This window comes from Myodes glareolus, chromosome 23 (assembly GCF_982192425.1).
Source record: "Myodes glareolus chromosome 23, mMyoGla1.1, whole genome shotgun sequence".
In the NCBI taxonomy this organism is placed as follows: Eukaryota; Metazoa; Chordata; class Mammalia; order Rodentia; family Cricetidae; genus Myodes; species Myodes glareolus.
Window position 1 is genome coordinate 28712170 of NC_142048.1, and position 21876 is coordinate 28734045.

The 21876-nt window shown below is 39.4% G+C and overlaps 1 protein-coding gene across 3 annotated transcripts; it reads left to right on the forward strand.

Annotated features, from left to right (window-relative positions):
• Positions 1-5319: 5319 nt before the first annotated feature.
• Positions 5320-21107, forward strand: Tlr3 (toll like receptor 3). Of its 3 annotated transcripts, XM_085680242.2 has the most exons (7): positions 5320-5398; positions 5550-5978; positions 6128-6298; positions 12427-12879; positions 15120-15311; positions 17589-19441; positions 19665-21107. In XM_085680242.2, exons 4-7 carry the CDS (start codon positions 12436-12438, stop codon positions 19891-19893), a joined length of 2718 nt encoding a protein of 905 aa, XP_085536368.1. In that variant the 5' UTR covers positions 5320-5398; positions 5550-5978; positions 6128-6298; positions 12427-12435; the 3' UTR covers positions 19894-21107. The 3 variants fall into 3 exon arrangements, with proteins under 3 accessions (XP_085536368.1, XP_048311617.1, XP_087756930.1); XM_048455660.3 differs by lacking the exons at positions 5320-5398; positions 5550-5978 and adding an exon at positions 11121-11222 and having other exon boundaries at positions 6043-6298; XM_087900804.1 differs by lacking the exons at positions 5320-5398; positions 5550-5978 and having other exon boundaries at positions 6043-6298.
• Positions 21108-21876: the final 769 nt, after the last annotated feature.

Sequence of the window (21876 nt, forward strand, 5' to 3'; positions counted from 1 at the left end):
AAAAAAAAATTCTGGTTGTAAGGGGTGATTAAATCGTTCTGCTGTTGTGTTATTTAACATGTAGATTCTATTTCCATACATTGTCATAGTGTAGGTAAGAAAGTTACAGGCCATCATTCATAAAAGACCAAATTAGAGTCCTTTATTTTTGCCTAGCAACCAAGAGAGGGACCAGCCCTTCAGAAGGACTCTTCTTGGTGCTGAATCTCAGGGGCACAGTGTTTTTAAAGGCAGAAGATCACACCAACTACAATAACGTCAATCTCTAATGATGCTCAGAGGGTCCTTGCAACATCTGTTTTGGAGGAGAATTGCAGTTATTTCAGATACATCATGACAATTCATGTTGATTTACACCTTGATCTAATATTTTAGTTTATGTTTAATTTGTACAAATACGATCATACAAACTCCTACTCCTGGACCATAGTCAGGGTCATGGAGAATCTCAAATGTGCTGCCAAGGTAGATGTGGCTGTTGAGGCAGGTAGAGGCTGAGAAGTATCGAAGTAGATACAAGATGTGTCAGGACAAGATGATGTTACCTTAGTCACTTCAGCATTAAACAAAGAAGAACTTTCAATTTAAAACAATTTTTACAATAAAGTGACTAGACTTGTTACTAGCTATATAGTGCCTTTAATCATAAAAATTGTTTCTAACTTAAACAGTTGTAAATACTCTTTATAAAAATACTCCAGCTTGTTCAAAATTATTATTACACATAGGCAGAGGAAAACAATATTTCTATAGCTTAATAATTTAATGCTTATGATATGGCTTCAAAGAAACAGGACGCAGAAAGAGAGGTCTGAACTTAGATAGGTGGGGCCACGTTTATTCACTGTAGGGGGGCATAGGCTCACCCATATGTGTAGTTAAGAAATACCTATGGAAAACTATGGCTCCAATAGGGGCAGAAATGACTGCAACAAGTATATTGGTTTTCTCCTCTAGTACCTTACTTCTGGATTGCTTTACCTGGCCTTATGGGAAGCTGTTAGTGTAGTCTATTAGCAGGAAACTATCAAACAAATAAGTAAACAGTAAATTATAAATGACTATACTATCATTTCCAGACTTTGTTACTTGCTGTTTATCTCATCATTTTCCAGACTCGTTATACAAATTATATTACTGTTCTCGCATAAAAAAAAAAACAAGCCCATTTAGACTATAAGAAGTTGGAGATTTTGTTAATTTAATAAAATTAATGAGATTCTGCTTTTATAATTCTGTAGACTTTTTTGGGTTCCCTGAAGCTTTGTTATGGGGAGCACACTAGACATAGACTATACCCAACTGAAAGTCTTTATTCCAGCTGGCTGGGACGACACTCAGGTATTTGGAATCTAACTGTAACACTGGGTGTTTAGAGTAAGGGAACCTTACAGGCAAAACTCACATCCTGGTATCTCACTCAGTAACTTCAGGGGGAAATTTTGTACAAGCAAGCAGTTTAACAGAAGCCAAGATAAGTTAACTGGGTCATCATGATCTTAGGTTCCTAGAATAGAGTTGGGTAGTTTTCCATCAAACATAAATGGTTTTAGTAAGAATCCAAGATGGAGGTATGACTGCCCTGTCACATTCTCCACTGGTTCTATGAACATGAATCAAACCATTGGCTTGTCCTGTTCTAAGGGAGCATGGTTGACCCTAAAGACCAGCAGCTTAACTGAGTTTATTCCCTGTTAGACGTTGTTGGCCATGAAGTTGAGGGTACTGGGTCCCATCATTAGCCTGATCAGAACAGGAATCAGCAGTGCAACTAATACTGTCAGAGGACCAGATAAAGTAGGCAAACAGACTGATGCCAATTCTCTGACCTAGGTCTCCTCTCTTACCTTTCTTTAAGGTTTTCTCTGATCATGATTCTTTCTTAATTACCCCAAATGGTTGGTATGGAAATGGCAGGTTTCTCCTAAAGTCATACATAGCCTTCCTTGTTTCATCAAGAGAAGATCTAAGCCTCTTCTGTTTGGCAAAGCTATTTTTACTAAAGAGTCTACTTATTTTTGTAGTTTGGATATAGAGTCTTCTAATATCCTTAAGTCTGGGTCCACTTTTCTTTTTAACTTAATTCTCTAATGGTTTGATTACTGACCAGGAGGGCTGATGTTCTTAATACTGCTGCCTCAGCAATACCAGCTTCAACCAGAAGTTGAACGAAAATAGATGTATGTGACTCACTTTTTCTGTTGCAGCTTGGGGTCCATGTGAAAGTGTGCACTCCCTTCTTCCCATTATATAAGTACACCTGGGGTAAGATGTGCACAGGGGTGCGTAAGAGTGGCTTGTTGTTTCAGAATGCCTCAGAGGAGGCACATCTAGGTAATCTCTTTGTGCATGCTCACCAGGTGGTCTCATGGGCCATGAAGTATTGCCACTGATAAAACTTGTTCTGGAGAGTGGGCTATCAAGCATTGGAGTAAAGTGAAGTTTCTAGGTCAAAAGTCCTGGATGCTTGGGTCCAGCTCCGTGTAGCTCCCCCAATGCTAGCTTAGTCTGTCCCCAGCTACAACTGTTTTTATTTCCTGGTGAACTGATGCTCTGGTTGGTCCCTAGCCCAATGTAGCAAAGGGGCTGAGGGTTCAGGCACAGCCAGATATCCTGACCGATTCTCAGCTAGGAGTGATTGAGCAAATGGCAAACTTTATCAAGAGTAGAAGAATATAGAAGAAGGTTTTCTAACCCCAGGGTTGGTGGGGACTAGCACAGCAATGTTTTTGGTGTTGGTTGGGACCAATCTTGTGGGAGAAAGCATAACTGGAGTTGAATCTTTCCCCTTAAGATGGGTAGGAGGTCTCTGTTGAGGCCCGTAGGTCTGGAGGCTTGGGAAGGTAGCTTCCCCTGGATGGTAAACTTAGCCCCTGTTTCTCTTTTGGTTGCATAATAGAGTTGTATTTCCCAGGTTCTACCAGAGTCCTATGAAACACAGTCACTTCAATGTTGTCTCCAACCCCTTGGTCATATGGCTATGGAATTATAGTACCCTATCGTGAAGTGTTTGGGAGTGGCCCTTCTTTCTATGTATATAAAGTTCTTGGTAAGCTTCCAGGAAATGTCAGTTTTGCAACCCCATTTGGCACGATAGGACCCCCCCCACACACACACACACGATCTGGCCCCTGACAGTATGTGGACCCATTTGTGGATAATGCATAGAACTGGATTTTCCAGATTTCTCTCTCAAAAGGTCCCTACAACCATCCCTTTCTGTAGTTTAATCAAACTCCAAAAGCAGACACTAAAGGACAAAGGTCTCCATGGAACTAGGGTTGCTCATCGACGGTCGGATTCATTATCGCCTTGCCTGGGTCTGCTATTCTTTGTTCCCATACGGGGAAGATGAGAGTTGTAGCTTTCATTCCCATAGCCAAAGAAAGGAAAAGATGAACCTAGTATTCCAGGTTAATGATCATGGGTCCTGTCTTATCTTTAAAATGTCTGAAGTATGAGTAACAGTCCAACTGTCATTGTTCTCAGCGGCCTTTTTGGTTTTTTTTTTTTTTTAATTGGGACAGATGAACTCAAGGGGTGACACCAGTTACTTTCACATCAGCTGGAATGGAGAAGATAATTGGGTAAGATCCCTTCAAGGAAGGTTCCAGAGTCTGGGCAGAAGTCCTCTTCACCAAATCAAGTCTCTTGGCTGGGACTGGTAGGTGAGCTCAGAGATGGGAGATTGTGGGATTCCCTTCACAGTCTGATCAATGGCTTGGCAAACTCCCTGCAAAGCCCACAAGGACTCAAGAGGAAAGTGCTTAGACATTTCTGCCAGGGCGGGGAGATATCTCTAAGTTTGGGAAGGATGGGAAGTGGGTTCCCAAATATGTCTTCAAAGGGAGGAAGCTCCTTCTGCTAAGGTCTTGAGCAGGAAGAAGGGAAGGCTGTTGACCATGTTCCAGGACCGATCTAGTCAGTCTCCTTAAGAGTTTTGTTCATTCTTTGGCTCCAACCTGAGTTCTATGGCCTATATTCACAATGTAACTTCCAATTACGACTTAATACCTTTGATTCTGAGTCACTGGGGAGGTAGTCCATAGTTAAAATTCTTGCCACACAAGCCTGCTTGAGAATCACATTTGGGATTTCCAGAACCCAGATAAATGCTAGGTGGATAAAGGAACTTACTTGTCTTATAATTTTAGGGCCCAGAAGATGGAGATCCAGAACAGGCTGGCTAGCTGGCTAGCAGTAATAATGAGTTGTGAGTTCAGTTGAGAGACTCTGCCTCAATGAATAAAATGTAGACCAATCAAGAAAAATACCCCAAATCAACTACAGGCCTCAACGTGCATGTGTGTACATGTACGTATGCCACCCCCAACATACGCACACGTACACATTCCAAAGCACATGCACTTGAAAGAGAATTGTCTATTTAAAGCCATTTACTAGTCAACTAACACTCTAGCTAATGTAATTATAAAGAATTAGAAAGCATAAGAGATTATAGAAAGAAGTATATTTTACTTCTCTAATGGTGCCTAACACCCCACTCCACCTCTGTTTCTAAACGGTAAAATGGTAGCAAGATGTTTACAGCTTTTCTGCAGTGCTGGCAGGAGTTGTTGAAGTTTTCCCCAAGAGACATTAGTGCAGTAAGTTGCTGAGGATTGGAGGATTGTCTCCCATGCATCTAGAAAGTAGCATTAGCCATCTCTCAGGTGCTCAGTCAGCGTGTTTGTTCCCACACACCCATTGCACAGCTAATCCAGGCTTATTGAGTCGCAACTCAGTTCCAGAGAAGCCAAAGGGAGGTTGACGTTCCATGATGAATCTCAAGCACACAAGCACTTATCAGGTCTTAATAATTGATTCAGAATCACACTCTGCTTCCTGCCGATATCCACTTGGTCAAAACTAGTTAGACAGTGAAGCCGAGAGTCAGTGTAGGAGAGCACCAGGCAGTGGCTGAATCCTGTTACCGGGACTAGCCCTTCAGAGGCTAGCAAGAGAGATGCTCTACCATGGACTGATGACTATAGATGTATAAGACACACACGTACACATATACAGGTGTACACACACACACACACACACACACACACACACACAATGCAGCTTGTCCTCACAGAGAAGAAATCTTGTCAATACTATTAATAATGTTTTGTTGGCCTCCAGGTGGATAAATGTAGGGAGCAATTAATTGCTAAAGACAGGTGCTTACAGTGTTGAACTAACGATGTTACTACTGGCTGTCAGGAGAGTATAATCACAAGCCCAGTGACCACAGGTAGGAACTCACTGGACCCAGGGAAAGGCAATTAGCACCACAAGACAAGACCTACTTCCTGCTTTCAGTTCTGCTCCCATTCACCTTGTTCACTTTCACCTCAACCCAGGGCAGTTTCGTTACTGGTTGATGAAGGAACCCCCGTAGTAACTTGTGGTGAGTCCTTAAGCAACCCCGGCTCCAGGTTTCAGAAAAGGGAATCTGCCTCATGTATACTTTATTACATTTTTACTATGTATCAATCTGGTCGTCTGTTATGTCATTGTACGTCTGTAATGAAAAGGAAACTGTGTCCATTCCCTTGCAGTCACATTTCTTTAACCAGCTGGAGTCCTCGAAGCTAAGGGAGTGAGGAGTGATGGGATTAAAGGCACCCACCACCGCCCGGGTTCAAAATTTACTGAGAAGAAAAGAGTTAATCCAAGCTCTCCTCTGAACAAACCTGCTTGATGCCTTACTGATGCTTAACTTCTGGACACCTTGGGGAACTGGGTCTGCTTGAGAAAGAAGGGCTCTTTGTGACAGCCAGTGCTGGAAGAACTCTGCCCGCCTTCCCTCCCTCCCTCTTTTTTTCTCATTGTTTTTGGAAGTTTCCTTATTGTTTTTGAGACAGGACCTCCACCTGTGCCCTGGCTGTCCTCACCTCTTCCATTTGGAAAACCGGGTGCCCATTTTGACCAGGATATTAAGTCCAAGTCTACTCATTTTGCAAGGTTGCAAAGAAAATAAAAGCCAAGTAAGTGAAGGAAAGACTTTCAGTTTGCTTAGACACGCCCCCTCTCCCTGCGCGCTAGTCCCGGTGTCCTCTCACACAACTCTCAGTCTCCACCTCCCCTCTCACCCCCAATCCCAAGTCTTTGACCACACACTACTCCAATTTGACAGGTTTAAGAGGATCTGCAATCGGTCCTGAGGGCTAGGCTGAACTCCTGAGGCCCTTAACTCATTCACTTCCAGAGTTCCACCCGCAGCGCGTTCCTCCCCTTTCTCTCTAAAGTTCAGTTCCTGATCATTTCAGTGAATTCCAGGAAGTCGTTAAAAAGAAACCAAAGAAAGGTAACAATTTAACTATTTCACTGACAATATCCTGTGTTGCGCTAAATATGCTAAACTTTCTCCGGTCTTTTTGTCTTTCTCGTCTCTCTTTTTTGTTTCTTATACTTAAGTTTCACTTTCAGGTTTGCAGGAAACGTCTGATTTAAAAAAAAAAAAGGTCTGAATGAGAGCTAAGAGAAAGCAGGATCTCTGGCTGAGTAAAATCAGAACATTCTTGACTTTTAATGCTAATCCACCTGTCTTTCATGTGGGGAATGAAACCTTGTGAGAATCATACAACAGAAGAAGGTAGAAGGCGATACAGGTACAGAGGAGAAAGGCATAGGAATGCCAAATGCAAATTTAGTCGCAAAATCAAATCTGATTTCTTTGATAAAACATCAATTTTATGAAGCAATTAAGCCAAAAATATTCCCTCTGCGGAGTTCTGTTCTTGGAAAGGCTCATTCAGACAGCTTCGAATGGATGGGATTTTGCAATAGGCTTTTAAAAAGGGTAAAGGTGGCTCTGGGGTCAGATGGGGCAGAGAGTGAGAAGTAAACAAAACACATGTCCATGGGTGGTATACAGTATGAAATTCTCAAAGAATACGTAAAAACATTTTATTAGAAATTAACTAAAATGCTTTTTTTAAAAAAATAAATGCACCTTTGCCTTAAAGCAAAAAAAAAAAAAAAAAAAAAAAAAAAATCCCAGACGGTTAAAAACTCCTTTCTTCTTTTTAGTGGGCTGGAGAGGAGCTGACATTTTATGACAATATTTTTGAGAAAGAAAGAATCCTCAGGTATTTCTAGGAACTGGCGGCTGGCTTCCTGTTCCAGAATAAAAGAGAATGGTGGGAGAGAGGAGCAAGCTGTTTAGGAAGTTGTGTAGTAAGGTCGGAAACCAGGGTGAAAAATTACGGACTAGCTGGGGGGAAAATACTCCACCTCCCACATCTGCAAGTTGTCACAAGTTGTTTCCCTGACTTTCCAATGTGATTATATTTTATATGTATCTGCGTGTAGGTGCTCATGTATTAACTTACAAAAAGATGCTGCAATGTTTATAAACCAAATTATAAATCATGGCTGATTCTAGGTATTTGTTCCCCACGCCCCCTGCCTTAGTCATACTATAATGCCGTTTCTCCCTTGAATGAAGAAATTTAATTCTATGTGCCTCCAAAAGTGCTTCCCCAAATGCAAGGTTTCTCTGCTATTCCTCCCTGCCTCTCAGGAAGAATCATTCAGTAGTAACTTTTCCAGCACCCTCATCTCATACTTTAACTGGAGTTTTGTTTGTTGGATTAAAATGTGTCTTTGCCTACATCAAATGGCTGTTTCCTTTTTTCTTAGTTGCTCAGCTGACAGTGGAATTTGACATATTTTTTTTCCCCAAATGTTTTAAAAGGTTTCCTTTACTGTTACCTGGTAACGCATGTTACTGATGAAAAGTTATTCATAAAAAATGAATCTCTTCCCTTAGGAAATAATTATTGATATGATCTTCTTATAAAATGTCTAGGATTTGTGCCCCCTTTCTCTGAGTGTGTCTGTGAGTCTTTGTGTGTGTATGTGTGTGGTCACTATTCTGAATTTCCTAACATTCTATTCATGATTTCTTTTTTTTTTTCCTCTACACATCCTGCTTTGTTGGAACTTAGTGGATTTTCTCTCTCTCAATGAAGTATGTTTTCAGCTTGGGAATGTCTTTCAGGGATACAGTGAGTAAATGCATTGGTCCTCAGTAATTCTAATTTTTATTCACATCCTTTCCAGAAGGGTAGATGTTACCTAAACAAGAGCTAGAATATTTTACAGGGATTGTATTCATAAACTGGTAAGTAGAGGAGAGAAAACCTTATGGTCCTGGGAGGAAAACTTAGTTGTCTATCCCTTAATTTGCCAGCTGATATGTACTGCAAGATATATGATAGGTATGATAGATATGTATAAAAATAGTAAATATCAGGTTGCTCTGGGGCATGAACCATAGCCTTTGAGGGAATCGGGAGTTCATTTTTTTTTTTTTTTGAAACATATATCACAGGTAAGTTTCAAAACTAATGCATCAAATAAAGGCAGTCGTATGCATGAGAATGAATGAGATTCCTTTCTGAAGTGATAAGAATGGTCTGTAGGGAGAGAAGTGGTCACTTCTGGGAGCAATGGTGGAAGTTAACTGGGAAGGGACAGAGGAATTCTCTGGATTTGAGTCACACAGATTTATGCATTTGCCAAAAGTCAGGGAATGTTCACATAAAATGCCTACATGTTGTTATGTGAAAATTTACATTGGATAAAAAAATTCAGTATAAGAAATGCTGAAACTGTTGATGAGAAAGAAATCTGTTCAGGAAGAAGATTGATATTTGTAATATGTGTTTGGATCGATTATTATATCGAATAACACAAAGATATTTTTGTAAAGTCCCTTGGATTGTCTAAGATATTTAAGAATACTTTTTTGCTTCTCTCTCTCTCTCTCTTTGTTTTGTTTTGAGACAAGGTTTTACTCTGTAGCCTTTGCTGGCCTGGAAATTACCCTGTAGGCCAGACTGGCTTCAGACTCACAGAGATCCATCTGCCTCTGCCCCCCACAAGTACTTCTGGGATTAAAAAAAATCTAAGATAATCATATCTGGCCCTATTAAAGATTTTTTTTCAAAATTTTGGGAATGTGTTGAAACCATATACTGGAAAACCATCCACCAGAGCATTTCACAGCAATAAAATGATAAATATTAAGATGCAATAAGAGGTGGATTTATCTTACAAAGCTCATATGGAGCAAAGAAAAAGTAATGGATCCCAAAATGATACGTATATTACCCTTTTAGCTGTGGGGTGTGTTCTAGGATGGCAGCGAGTGCCTGAGGGCATCAGGAGCATCCAAGCCTACATGGGCCAACTTACCTGTACATACGTGCCTGCAGTGAAACTTAAGAATAGACCCATTTTTGACATGATCTGGTAAAAGTTATATGGTGCTTCTGTCTTTCTGTCTCCCCACCTCTCTCTTTCTCCCTAAAAATGCCCCAGTTCCTCATTGCATTGTGGGAATATGTATTTTACATCATGGCTGTCACAAGCAATTGAAACTGCAAAATGTAAACTGTGCTAACGAGGGACTGGTGTAATGTAATATTTTATTAATACTTAACACACAGACAGGTAACCTTTTATATAGGAAATATCAGCATTGGTGTTTAGGAAGAATGAAGAAATCCATGGAGTGGGAATGAGGGAGATTTCTAAAGCACTGGAGAAACCTTGGTCTCTTGATTTGAAGAGCGATTCCAGAGATACATCCATTTATGAAAATTAAATAATTTGCACATTTATGATTTGTACGCTGTTTTGCACATATTTAAAATACAATTGCTAAAATAAAAACCAACCAGGGTAGATCTCGAGTGCAAGGCTAAGCCTATATCTAAGAACATGAAATGGGAAGACAAAAGAGGAAAAATGCAAAACCAAGACGAGAACAAAACTGCACAGGATGACCAATGTTTGCCTGAAAGCAATTCCAAAGGAGAGACTAGAGAAAGCATGGGAAAGGAAACTATCACAGAAGAAAAGTATTAAAGTTGAGGGGGAAATGAGCCTTTGGACTGAAACAAATAGCAACAGACACATATAGAAGGAAAGAGACAGTTTGAAATATCCTTGTGAAATTTTGCCTTACCACATTTAAAGAAAAGGCAATAAAATGTATAAAGAGAAACTGTTAATGAAAAAAAAAATCTTCATATGAAGGAAGAGAAGTCGGGTGAGTGTCAGACCCATTAACAATGCTAGAGAGTCGGAGACAAGGAGATGATGCCTTCATGGTTTTGTGTGAAATGCATTTTTAAATTTATTTTCATGAGTGTTTTTTCTGTGTGTGTGGTTGTGCACTATGTACATGCCTTGGTCTGTGTGGAGGCCAGAAAAGAATGTGGATTCCCTAAAACGGGAGTTATAGATGATTGCAAGCAACCATGCGGATGCTGAGAGTTGAACCATGATTTTTTAAAAGAGTAGAAAGTACTCTTAGTTGCTAAGCCATTTTTTTTCTAGTCCCATGGTATTTGAGGTTCATAATATTCCTGTATGAAAAAACATAACCAAGCTCAATACTTTGTTCAATTGGTATGTGCTAATAAAAGTTAATGAAAAAGAAATCTGTACTTCAAATAACCCGTGTATCAAAATTATTAAAGACACAAAGACCCAAGATGAAACTTTTGAAGGTCTTTGGATTTTGTCAATAATGTACAAGCAAATGCTTTGACTCGTTTCTCTTCCTTCTTAAGTCACATACCAAGTACAACAACTCAAGGGCATCTCAGAACCCAGAACTTTCTCTTTGGTTTTTAAAGTAAAATCAAAAGCCGTTTGAGAGGACTCTGTACTCGGCAGATGGTCTTGTGTCACTGGCTGGGAACAATGCAGGTTGCCACAGCTGTGAGAGGGATTCACCTGCAGTTCATGTTCAACCAGGGCGAGTTAATGAGCAGTTTTGTGACTCCCTGAGTATTCGTGGAATCCCTTACATTTCAAATGCTCTACCCACTTCAGTGTTTCTACTGCTGCCATCTTGTCTAGTGCGTGGCTACGACAAATTTGGGTTTTTCTTTACAGATTAAAATATTACAAGACAGAGCATAGTTAAAATCATGTGCTCTTGTAAATAAAAAGTTTCAAAAATGTTTGAATTTGAAAACTAAACTTATAGAATCACGTTCTCTTAACTCCCAGTGTTACTACTCTGACTGAATAATGATTTTAATATCACATTGCTATATTCTGAGAACCAGGAGATCAGCTCAGTTTGTCTCCTTTGATCCTTACAGTTCCCTTTGGAGAACTTCATCCAGATCTGAGAAATGAACTAACTTGTCCAAAGCTACAGAACAGAAGTACCATTATCAGAACGCAGGCCACATTATTCCAAGGTCTGCTCTCTTCACTATGTTCCTCTAAGTTGCACTGATTCTTCTGTGAATATTGACTGAAATACATATAAATTATGAATGAGATTCTTAGCGTTAGGATTTTCTAACCAACTTAGATAAAATGGTTCTCCTTGCTCATAGTTACAGACCCCAAACTCTAACATTTCATATCTTAGTAATATCAACCGATGCTGTACTAACAGTTACATTCCTGTAAGAATGGAAGGATGCGGTACAGGCCGAAGAGCCTGTGTCTCCTGTGCCTCAAAGGAAGGCATCAAGATATTCTGTGTAGTCAGCAAATCAAGAAATATAGTTAGTCTTTGAAATTATGCTTGCAACACTGTATTAGGTGAAGATAAACAGAAGCACAGAAAACCAGTAAAGAAAGCGAGTGAATGGTCCAGTTGAACATCTAAGATTTAGAGTAGGGCAGAGTTGTTTCACATCAGTAACTACACATGTGAACCTGAGGGTATTATTGCTGTGACATACACCAGACAAAGGAAGACAAGATTCACATTTTTTCGCATGAAAGGTGAACTTGTAGAATTATAAAGATGTGGGTTCCGGAGGCCAAGAACAGTGCAAGCAGCCAGAGGAGAGAGAAGATGGTTAACAAATGGAAGGGTGCCGCTAAAATTCAGAAGTCACTTGGACGATTACGGCTAAAAGTGATTAATTATGTATTCAAAGTAACTACGAAAAAGGGTCTTAACTGTTCACAACCTAAAGAACTGATAAACATTTGAAGTGATAAACTTGAAAATCACTCTGGCCTGCTCACTATGTGTCATACACAATACTGAAATAGTCATCGTATTCCAGAAGTGTGTTCAATTCTTCTGTATCGATAAAAATAATTTCAAGGCGAAAAGTTTTTCCTGGAGTCCACTTGGAGATAGTTTTAAAAAGTAGTCATTATAACAATTGACCAAATAACCATAGTTTTAAGGAAATGGTGTGACTGAGTTCCTTATCTCTATGGTGGGGGAAGATGAGAAAGAAGTATCCACAGTTTATCTCACTTACTGATGTTATTTGAATTATTTATGCCTGGTACATCACTTATATGGTATATACTCTCATGGTGCAAAAGTTATTAAAAGATCTTTCATAGGATTTGGGCGATACATTTTAAAAGAAAACACCAAAGGACATGGAAGCATGGTATTAACCAATGCTCTTTCTCTTTCATCTATAGGGCAGAATCATGAAAGGATGTTCATCCTATCTAATATACTCCTTTGGGGGACTTTTGTCCCTATACATTCTTGGTGTGTCTTCCACAAGCCAATGTACTGTGAGACGTGAGGTAGCTGACTGCAGCCATCTGAAGCTGACACACATCCCTGCTGACCTTCCTGTCAACATCACAGTGCTGAATCTTACCCACAACCAACTCAGAAGCTTACCACATACCAATATTACACGATACAGCCGACTTGCTGTCTTGGATGCAGGATTTAACTCCATCTCAAAACTGGAGCCAGAGCTGTGCCAAACACTCCCTTTGTTGAAAGTCTTGAACCTCCAACACAACGAGCTATCTCAGATTTCCGATAAAACTTTCATCTTCTGCAGGAACCTGACTGAACTCTACCTAATGTCTAACTCAATACACAAAATTAAAAACAACCCTTTCAGAAACCAGAAGGTAAGAAGCATGTGTTTCTTTTGTTCTAAGAAATGCAAATATTATCTACAGTTGTATAAACTTAAGTTTTTAAGTTACTGAATTATTGGAGGGATACCTTGATCAGCCTAGATATAGTGGGGGGGGAGGGGCTTGGACCTTCCCCAAAACAATGTGCTTTACTCTCTCTGAGGATTGGATGAGGGTGGGAGGGGTGGCATGTGGAGGGAATGGGAGTGGGAACTTGAATTGGTACATATAATAAAAAAAAGATAGTTTGTTTCTTTTTAAAATAAGTAAATAAATAAAAAAGGAAAAAGAAAGGAAGAAAACGACACAACCCCTATAGTTAAGGCTCAGGGAACATCTTGGAAGAGGGAGCAGGAAGATTATAAAGGCCAGAGGACCAGGCCAGTACTTTATTGAGTATTTTTGCATCCATGTTCATGAGTGAGATTGGTCTGTAATTCTCTTTCCTGGTTGAGTCTTTGTGTGGTTTAGGTATCAGGGTATCTGTAGCCTCATAAAAAGAATTTTGCAATGTTCCTTCTGTTTCTATTATGTGGAACACTTTGAGGAGTGTAGGTATTAGATCTTCTTAGAAGTTTTGGTAGAATTCTGCACTAAAACCATCTAGCCCTGGGATTTCTTTTTGGTTGGAAGGTTTTTGATGACAGCTTCTATTGCCTTGCAGTTTATAGGTCTATTTAAATTGCTCATCTCGTCTTGATTTAATTTTGGTATATGGTATCTATCTTGGAAATTGTCTGTTTCTTTTATGTTTTCCAATTTTTTGGAGTACAGTTTTTTGTAGTATAACCTAGTGATTCTCTGAATTCCTTCAATGTCTGTTGTTATGTACCTCTTTTCATTTCTGATTTTGTTAATTTGAATGTTCTCTCTCTGCCTTTTGCTTAGTTTGGATAAGGGTTTGTCTATCTTGATGATTTTCTCAAAGAACCAGCTCTTTGTGTCATTGATTTTTTTTGTATTTTTTTTTGTTTCTATTTTGTTGATTTCAGCCCTCAATTTGATATTTCCTGTCTTCTACTCTTCCTTGTTGAGTCTCCTTTTTGTTCTAGAGCTTTCAGGTGTGCTGTTAAATCACTGATGTGAGCTTTCTCCGTTTTTTTTTAATGTGGGCACTTAGTGCTATGAACACCTCTTAGCACTGCGTTTATAGTGTCCCATAGGTTTGGATACATTGTGCCTTCATTTTCATTGAAATCTAGGAATTTTAATTTCTTTATTTCTTTCTTCCTTGACACAGGAGTGGTTCAGTAGTTCACTGTTCAATTTCCATGAGTTTGTAGACTTTCTGAGAGTAGTATTGTTGTTAAATTCTAACTTTAATCCATGGTGATCTGATTGGGAGTTACTCCAATTTTTTTATATCTGTGGAGGTTTGCTTTGTTACTGACTATGTGGTCAATTTTAGAGAAGGTTCCATGAGGTGCTGAGAAGAAGGTATAATCTTTTGTGTTTGGGTGGGATGTTCTATAGATGTCTGTTAAGTCCATTTGATTCATGACGTCTGTTAGTTCTCTTATATCTCTGTTAAGTTTCTGTCTTGTTGACCTGTCATTGGTGAGAGTGGAGTGTTGAAGTCTTCTACTATTAGTGTGTGGGGTTTGATTGCAATTTAAGTTTTAGTAATGCTTCTTTTACATATGTGCGTGCTCTTGTATTAGGGGCATAGATGTTCAGGATTGAGGTTACATCTTGATGGATTGTTCAAGTTCAGGCAAAAAGCAGGAAAACCCGTGATATTTGTTAGGGAAAAATCTAATGGAATTTCTATTGAAGAAATAAGACTTCCATGTATGTATTAAAAAGACAAAATGCATTTCTCTAGTAAGGCTGACCACTCTGCATTGGACAACCCAATAAGGGGGCTCAACCCTGGGAGAGGCTAAACTTTCTTCTCCCAACAGCCTTTAATACTCTGCAGGTCTTTGTCTAGGGATGGGTCCCCTGGAAATTTACCCCGTTCATGTAACATGTCTTCTGATATTGCCAGTTTTCTGGTCTTGTTTACGCAACCATGTAAAGGACAGACTGCTTCACAGCAGACTGGTACAAACATTGAGGAAAAATGGGTGAAAAGTTTGTAACAATGATGGTGTTTTTAATTGCTACAAAAGTTATCTGTCCTTCAGTATAACAGAGAGAAAAGTCAATTTTTTTTCCTTTGAGATACCTCCAAGATTCATACAGTTGGAGAGAGTCTCTAATATTATGTATTCATTTTTCGCTCTCAGAATTTAATCAAATTAGATCTGTCGCATAATGGCTTGTCATCTACAAAGTTGGGAACTGAGGTCCAACTGGAAAACCTCCGGGAGCTCCTCTTATCGAAAAATAAAATCCTTGAACTAAGAAGTGAAGAACTCGATTTTCTTGGCAATTCTTCTTTACAGAAATTGGATTTGTCGTCTAATGCACTTAAAGAGGTAAGAATCAAGGACAAATTGCTTCCTAGTCTACCTTTAGGTGTGTGTGGTCTCTAACCGTGCTGGACCGAAGGGAATTTAGGATTTCTAGTGAAACGAAGTGATAAGCTTTGCCATGTCTTTAAGACATCCTTCAACCTTTGCTGCTAGGAGCCACTGCCACCTGCACCGAAGAAGAGTTGAAAAATTGCCCATTGCCCATTGATGGAGTCAACTCTAACCCCCTGCCATTGCAGAGCTGTTCTTTGTTTTTTTTTTTTTAAGACTCTGACTATAGTTTCCTAATTATATAGTGAAAATCAAACTCCTCCTCCTCCTGCGATCTCCATACAAATGAAAACACTATGATGGTTAAGCGCTCAGGCCCCCGACTTGGTTTAGCCACCCCTACACAAGCTTTGTGTTTTGATAATTGTGTGATCCGGCACCTCATTCAAGTGATCTAGGCTTCAGTCTTCCAAATCTGGGCTCTTAAAAGTGCTACTTCACTGGACTACGAGGCGAAAGAATTTAGGATTGCACCTGTCCCGCAACAGTTCTTAGAGTAAAACGTTCCCTGAAATGAGATATTTCTCAGTTATCTTGCCTCTCTTTGGCCTGTGGTCTTCAGATGAACTATTTCCATACAAAGCTATGTCTATATTACGCACATTTGATATTCTTACATTCATTAAATATTGCTCGAATATATCTGTTTAGAACTGACCATGTGGTATTAGTTAACTAATTAGGGGCACATCCCCAGGAAGACTCTCCCGCTCTCACCAGTCATTAATTGCCTGGAACTCTTTATCCAGGGCATTTTCAAGCTGCGAGAGTATGGGAAATCCTTAACAAATACAGTTTTAAACAGCTATTTTTCAGATATAAGACACTGCGCAAGAAATTATCCCAAAAGAATAATAAAATCATTTGTGTATGCTACTCATTTGATTTTAAACTATTTTCTCTGATTAGAACATTTATTGCATTAATCTTATAAAATACATAAACAGAGTGTTAATAAAAAATCACTTAAAGTCTACCATCATAAAAAACATTGCTAGTATTTGTATACATCTATTTGTAATTCTTCTCCAAATAAGTAAAAGAAACCAACAACAGCTTAATCTTAGAACACTTAACTCAGTACTAACACTGTGAAAATTATTTCTGTATATTTTGTATGTATATACGTGGTCTTCTTAATCAATTGATTGTTTTTACACAGGAGTATATTAGGACAAAAAAGGGCAGGTGACAGGGTGGCATTTCTGGTATGTTACCCAAGACTATGCTTTTGTGAAAAGGCACCAGCGGGACCCTGGTGGGAGAGGGCCAGAGGCCTCACAGTGGACTGGAGACAAAAGAGCCATGCAGGGAGTTTATTGAGAGAAGGGTAAAGGGGTGAGAAGAGAGAAAGAGTAATAAAGAGAAAGAGGTAGTAGAGACAAGGACTAACCTGTCTCTTCAGAAGAGCAGCTGGGGGAAAAAAAAGAGAGCAGAAATGGGTGGAGCTTGCTTCTTAGCAGGGCCTTAGGACCAGCATAGGGGCCTACCTGCCTAGTGATGTAACAGCCATAGGACCCTGAGCTAGTCAGAGTACTGCCTAGGTTCATCCTGTTAGGTGACAGGACCAGCATAATGCCTGAATCCTAACATTGTCCTCCACAGCCATGCAATACTGATTCATGGGGGTAAAATTAATGTCATATCATTGAACATCTTCCACACGGTAATTAGTAATAAAAACCACCTTAACTTCCAAGGCTGCAAGCAATGCTCAGGCAAATGGACCATAATTTAATAGTTGCCTGTTTTCATTTTAACTTCCTTAAAAAAAAATAAAGAAAGAAAAAGAAGAAGAAAAAGAAAAGCACACCTCCTCTTTTCTTATTCCTAGTTAATTTTTGCTCCATTAGACCAAACTTGTTACAAGCTACATATAAGAAAGCCAAGCCCCTTTGTTCTCAGGCCACAAGTAAAATGAAGAGAAAATACCATCATGGTCTATTTACTTGTGGCCCCTGAAAGTGGTCACTCAGGGTCTGCCCCATTACTGTTTCCACACATAGTTTTTTAAATGAAACTGACTCCATTGTTGTTTAGGTAAAATGCTGGGAAGCCTGGGAAGACCCTGGGATATAGGTGGCTACAGGCACAGAGTGAAGAAGGAGCCATTCACTAGAGGGATAGAGTGGGCTGCCCTGCACCAGTCACAAGCACAAGGGGCGGGAGAACTGAGCAAAGATGCAGAGCCTGTTACATCTGGGTTTTTTGTTTGTTTTGACCCGCCAGTTTTCTCCAGGGTGTTTTCATGCAATTGGCAAGTTATCTGCTCTCATTTTGAACAACGCTCAACTAGACCACCACCTCACAGAGAAGCTTTGTTGGGAACTTTCAGGCACAAGCATCCAGAATCTCTCTCTTGCTAACAACCAGCTTCTTGCAACCAGAGACACTACGTTCTCTGGACTGAAGAAGACAAATCTCACCTGGCTTGATCTTTCCTACAACAGCCTCCGCGATATCGGTAACGATTCCTTCTCTTGGCTCCCACACCTCAGGCACCTGTCTCTGGACTACAATAATATCCAGAGTTTGTCTCCCCGCTCCTTTTACGGACTTTCCAATCTGAGGTACCTGAATTTGAAGCGAGCGTTTACTAAACAAAGTATTTCACTTGCTTCACACCCCAAGATCGATGATTTTTCCTTTCAGTGGCTAAAATGTTTGGAATATCTCAACATGGACGATAATAATATTCCGAGTACAAAAAGCAATACGTTCACGGGCTTGGTGAGTCTGAAGTACCTAAGTCTTTCCAAAACTTTCACAAGTTTGCAAACTTTAACCAATGAAACCTTCGTGTCCCTTGCTCATTCTCCTTTGTCCACCCTCAATTTAACGAAAAATCACATCTCAAAAATAGCAAGTGGTACTTTCTCTTGGTTGGGCCAACTCAGGATTCTCGATCTTGGCCTTAATGAAATTGAGCAAGAACTCACAGGCCAGGAGTGGAAAGGTCTGAGAAATATATTTGAGATCTACCTGTCCTATAACAAAAATCTCCAACTGACTAGCAATTCCTTTGCTTTGGTTCCCAGTCTTCAACGGCTGATGCTCAGGAGGACGGCACTTAAAAATGTGGAGCTGTCTCCTTCGCCTTTCCGCCCGCTTGGTAACTTGACCATTCTGGACTTAAGCAACAACAACATAGCCAACATAAACGAGGACTTGTTGGAGGGTCTTGAGAATCTCGAAATTCTGGATATTCAGCACAACAACTTAGCAAGGCTCTGGAAGCATGCAAACCCTGGTGGTCCTGTCAATTTCCTGAGGGGCCTATCTCACCTCCACATCCTGAATTTAGAATCTAACGGCTTTGACGAAATCCCAGTCACGGTGTTCAAGAACTTATTTGAGCTGAAGAGCATCAATCTAGGGCTGAATAATTTAAACATACTTCTACCGTCTACTTTTGATGACCAGACGTCTCTAAGGGCATTGAATCTTCAGAAGAACCTCATCACGTCAGTTGAGAAGGATGTTTTTGGGCCAGCTTTCCAGAACCTGAATAGTTTAGATATGCGCTTTAATCCATTTGATTGTACGTGCGAAAGTATTGCCTGGTTTGTGAGCTGGATTAACCAGACCCACGCTAACATCACTGAGCTACCCACTCATTACCTGTGCAACACTCCACCTCAGTACCATGGCTTCCCAGTGATGCTTTTTGATACATCATCCTGTAAAGACAGTGCCCCCTTCGAGCTCCTTTTCATGATCAGTACCACTGGACTCATGGTTTTTATACTCTCGGCATTGCTCATTCACTTTGAGGGCTGGAGGATATCTTTTTACTGGAACGTCTTAGTGCACCGGGTTCTTGGTTTCAAGGAAATCGAAGCACAGTCTGAGCAGTTTGAATACACAGCATACATAATCCATGCCTATAACGATAGAGACTGGGTTTGGGAACACTTCTCCCCAATGGAAGAACAAGACCAAACTCTTAAATTTTGTCTAGAAGAAAGGGACTTTGAAGCAGGTGTCCTGGGACTTGAAGCCATCGTCAATAGCATCAAAAGAAGCAGAAAAGTCATTTTCGTTGTAACAAACCATCTGTTAAAAGACCCTTTGTGCAGAAGGTAGGGGAATTTATGAATGTCTTATGTCTGTGCTCGTTTTTCAACCGAACTTGCAAAATCGCTACATTCACAATTCGTAAAATTTGTAACAACAAAATTAATGGGGGATTCTAATTTTTAGTGAAAATGCAAATAAATTCCAGAAATAATTTTAGATTGTTAAGCTTTTAACTTTTAACAACTATGTTAGTTACCTAACTATTCATTCTCATGTTTTGTTTAGATTCAAGGTTCACCATGCAGTTCAGCAAGCCATTGAGCAAAATCTGGATTCAATTATATTGATTTTTCTTCAGAATATCCCAGATTATAAACTAAACCATGCACTCTGCTTGCGAAGAGGAATGTTTAAGTCTCGTTGCATCTTGAACTGGCCAGTTCAGAAAGAACGGATAAGTGCTTTTCATCATAAATTGCAAGTAGTACTTGGGTCACGAAATTCAGCACATTAAATTGTTGTGTAGATTAAGCTGATAAAGGGATAGATCCAATTTATAAAGGGCCACCAAAAATCTGAGTTTTACTTGAAAGTTTTGTATGTTTATTTATATGCATAGATGGTGATGTCATATCATAATCAAATCTCATTTTTTGAATTTTTTTTTAATTTCAGGCCTCTTGTCAAAAACTGGTCTATTTATCCACTCCAAATAAATACCTGGAGAGCTAACAGCATCCTCTATTAATATGAATTCACAATTGATTTCTGAAGTGTATCATGCCTTCTAGGAGGTTTTAAAATTGTCTTTATATGAGTAAAACTGCAAGTTTTATAGGTATGTGTGTGTGTGCGTGTGTGTGTGTGTGTGTGTGTGTGCGTGTATTTTTTAAATATGAAGTTTTACTATGTAACTCTGGATGACCTGGAAATTACTATGCTAGAGTCTGGCCTTGAACTCATGAAATCATAAAGATCTGCCTGCCTCTATCTCCAGAGTGATGCTTTTTTATTTTCTTATTCTTTTTTTTCTGATACAAGGTTTCTCTGTTTAACATCCCTAGCTGTCCTGAAACTAGCTCTTATAGACCAGGTTGGCCTCAAACTCACAGAGATCAGCCTACCTCTGCTGCCAGAGTGCTGAAATTAAAGGCGTGCGCCACCACTGCCCTTCTTGAATGATGCTTTTAAAGGCATGCAACACTAAACCAGTACATGAGATTTTATAATACTCACATTTTGAGATATTTATAGAATGCTAATTGCTTTTATGGTACAAGGCTACTTCAATGCTAACTAGAGCAAAATATTTAGAAACAGTTGGGTTTTTTTTTTTCAGTTGAAAGGCTTTGTACTTTATTTGATGTTTGTTTTGATAGATGTTAGGTAGCGGTGTAACAGTCCCCCAGATGTTAACACAACTGTCTCCATGATGGAAGTACCCTTTAGACCATAAAATTCAGCATGAAGACAGCACCATCAGCCAAGATGAAAACAAAGACTTAATTCATCTCAGTTCTGGGAAATTCTCTAAATGCAGTAACCTTGCTTTTTGGCTTCTGTAGTTCTGCTTCTGGCTAACTACTCCTAACTGAAGTATGTCAGCACAGAATATGTTCTTTATGCTTAAAAGCTCACTCTGAGAATGGCTCAGGGCTATCTACACTGGTATCCCAAACATCCAGCGTGGTCACTGGCTTGCTAATAAAGACTTGCTATTGGCTTAAACCCATGCCCAGACAATCTTTTCTGGTGGGTGCCCCACAACAGACAACTGTTATTTCTTGATAAAATAGATGTTAGAACAAATACTTGTATTTTCCTAATATTTGTGTGTTTTCTTGCAGGAGAATTTAAATATTTTTATTAACTATATTCTTGAACACTGATTAATAGATTGCTTTTATGAAAAACAGCATTTCCTTCCCTGGGTCACATACTCTGGAGGTGGCTTTGATTGAATCAGTTGGTCTCAGGGGGGTTCTTGGACTCTTTACCTAGAAAATTGTGATATATAAAACTTCAAATAATTAGAGATGATGATTTTGATATAATATATTGGAATATATATTGAAATATATAATATATATGGAATATTCCATATGAATATTTTATACCATGAGATGATATACAATGGATAACTTAGTCCCTAAGAAAAGACAATTAGACCATGTTTTATTTTTAGTAAAAACAGAGGATTTACTGTAGCATGAATTCTAATTGGTCTTAATAAAAACACAGAGTCAGATGGTAAAGGATGAAAGTTGAAAGATCAGAGAAGCAGAGCAGCTAGCCACTAGCTCTTACCTCTACAAAATCCTCATACAAAATGGGGTATCCTGTCTCTACAAGTCCTTAGACTGAAGGTTAAGAGCTCTTGTCTCCTCCCTCCTTATATTTCTCTCTCCACCCAGCCATATTCCTTCCTATCTCCATCTCCCTAGTGCTGGGATTAAAGGTGTATGTCTCCCAAGTACTGGGATTTTGAGCTACCACT

What these genes read in the sequence shown, in the direction of transcription:
- Tlr3 (XM_085680242.2), top strand. Translation starts at nt 12,436, where the DNA reads ATGAAAGGATGTTCATCCTATCTAATATACTCCTTTGGGGGACTTTTG. An exon ending in ACCCTTTCAGAAACCAGAAG is followed by an intron (nt 12,880 to 15,119) that starts GTAAGAAGCATG and finishes TTTCGCTCTCAG; the next exon opens with AATTTAATCAAATTAGATCT. An exon ending in CGTCTAATGCACTTAAAGAG is followed by an intron (nt 15,312 to 17,588) that starts GTAAGAATCAAG and finishes TTGACCCGCCAG; the next exon opens with TTTTCTCCAGGGTGTTTTCA.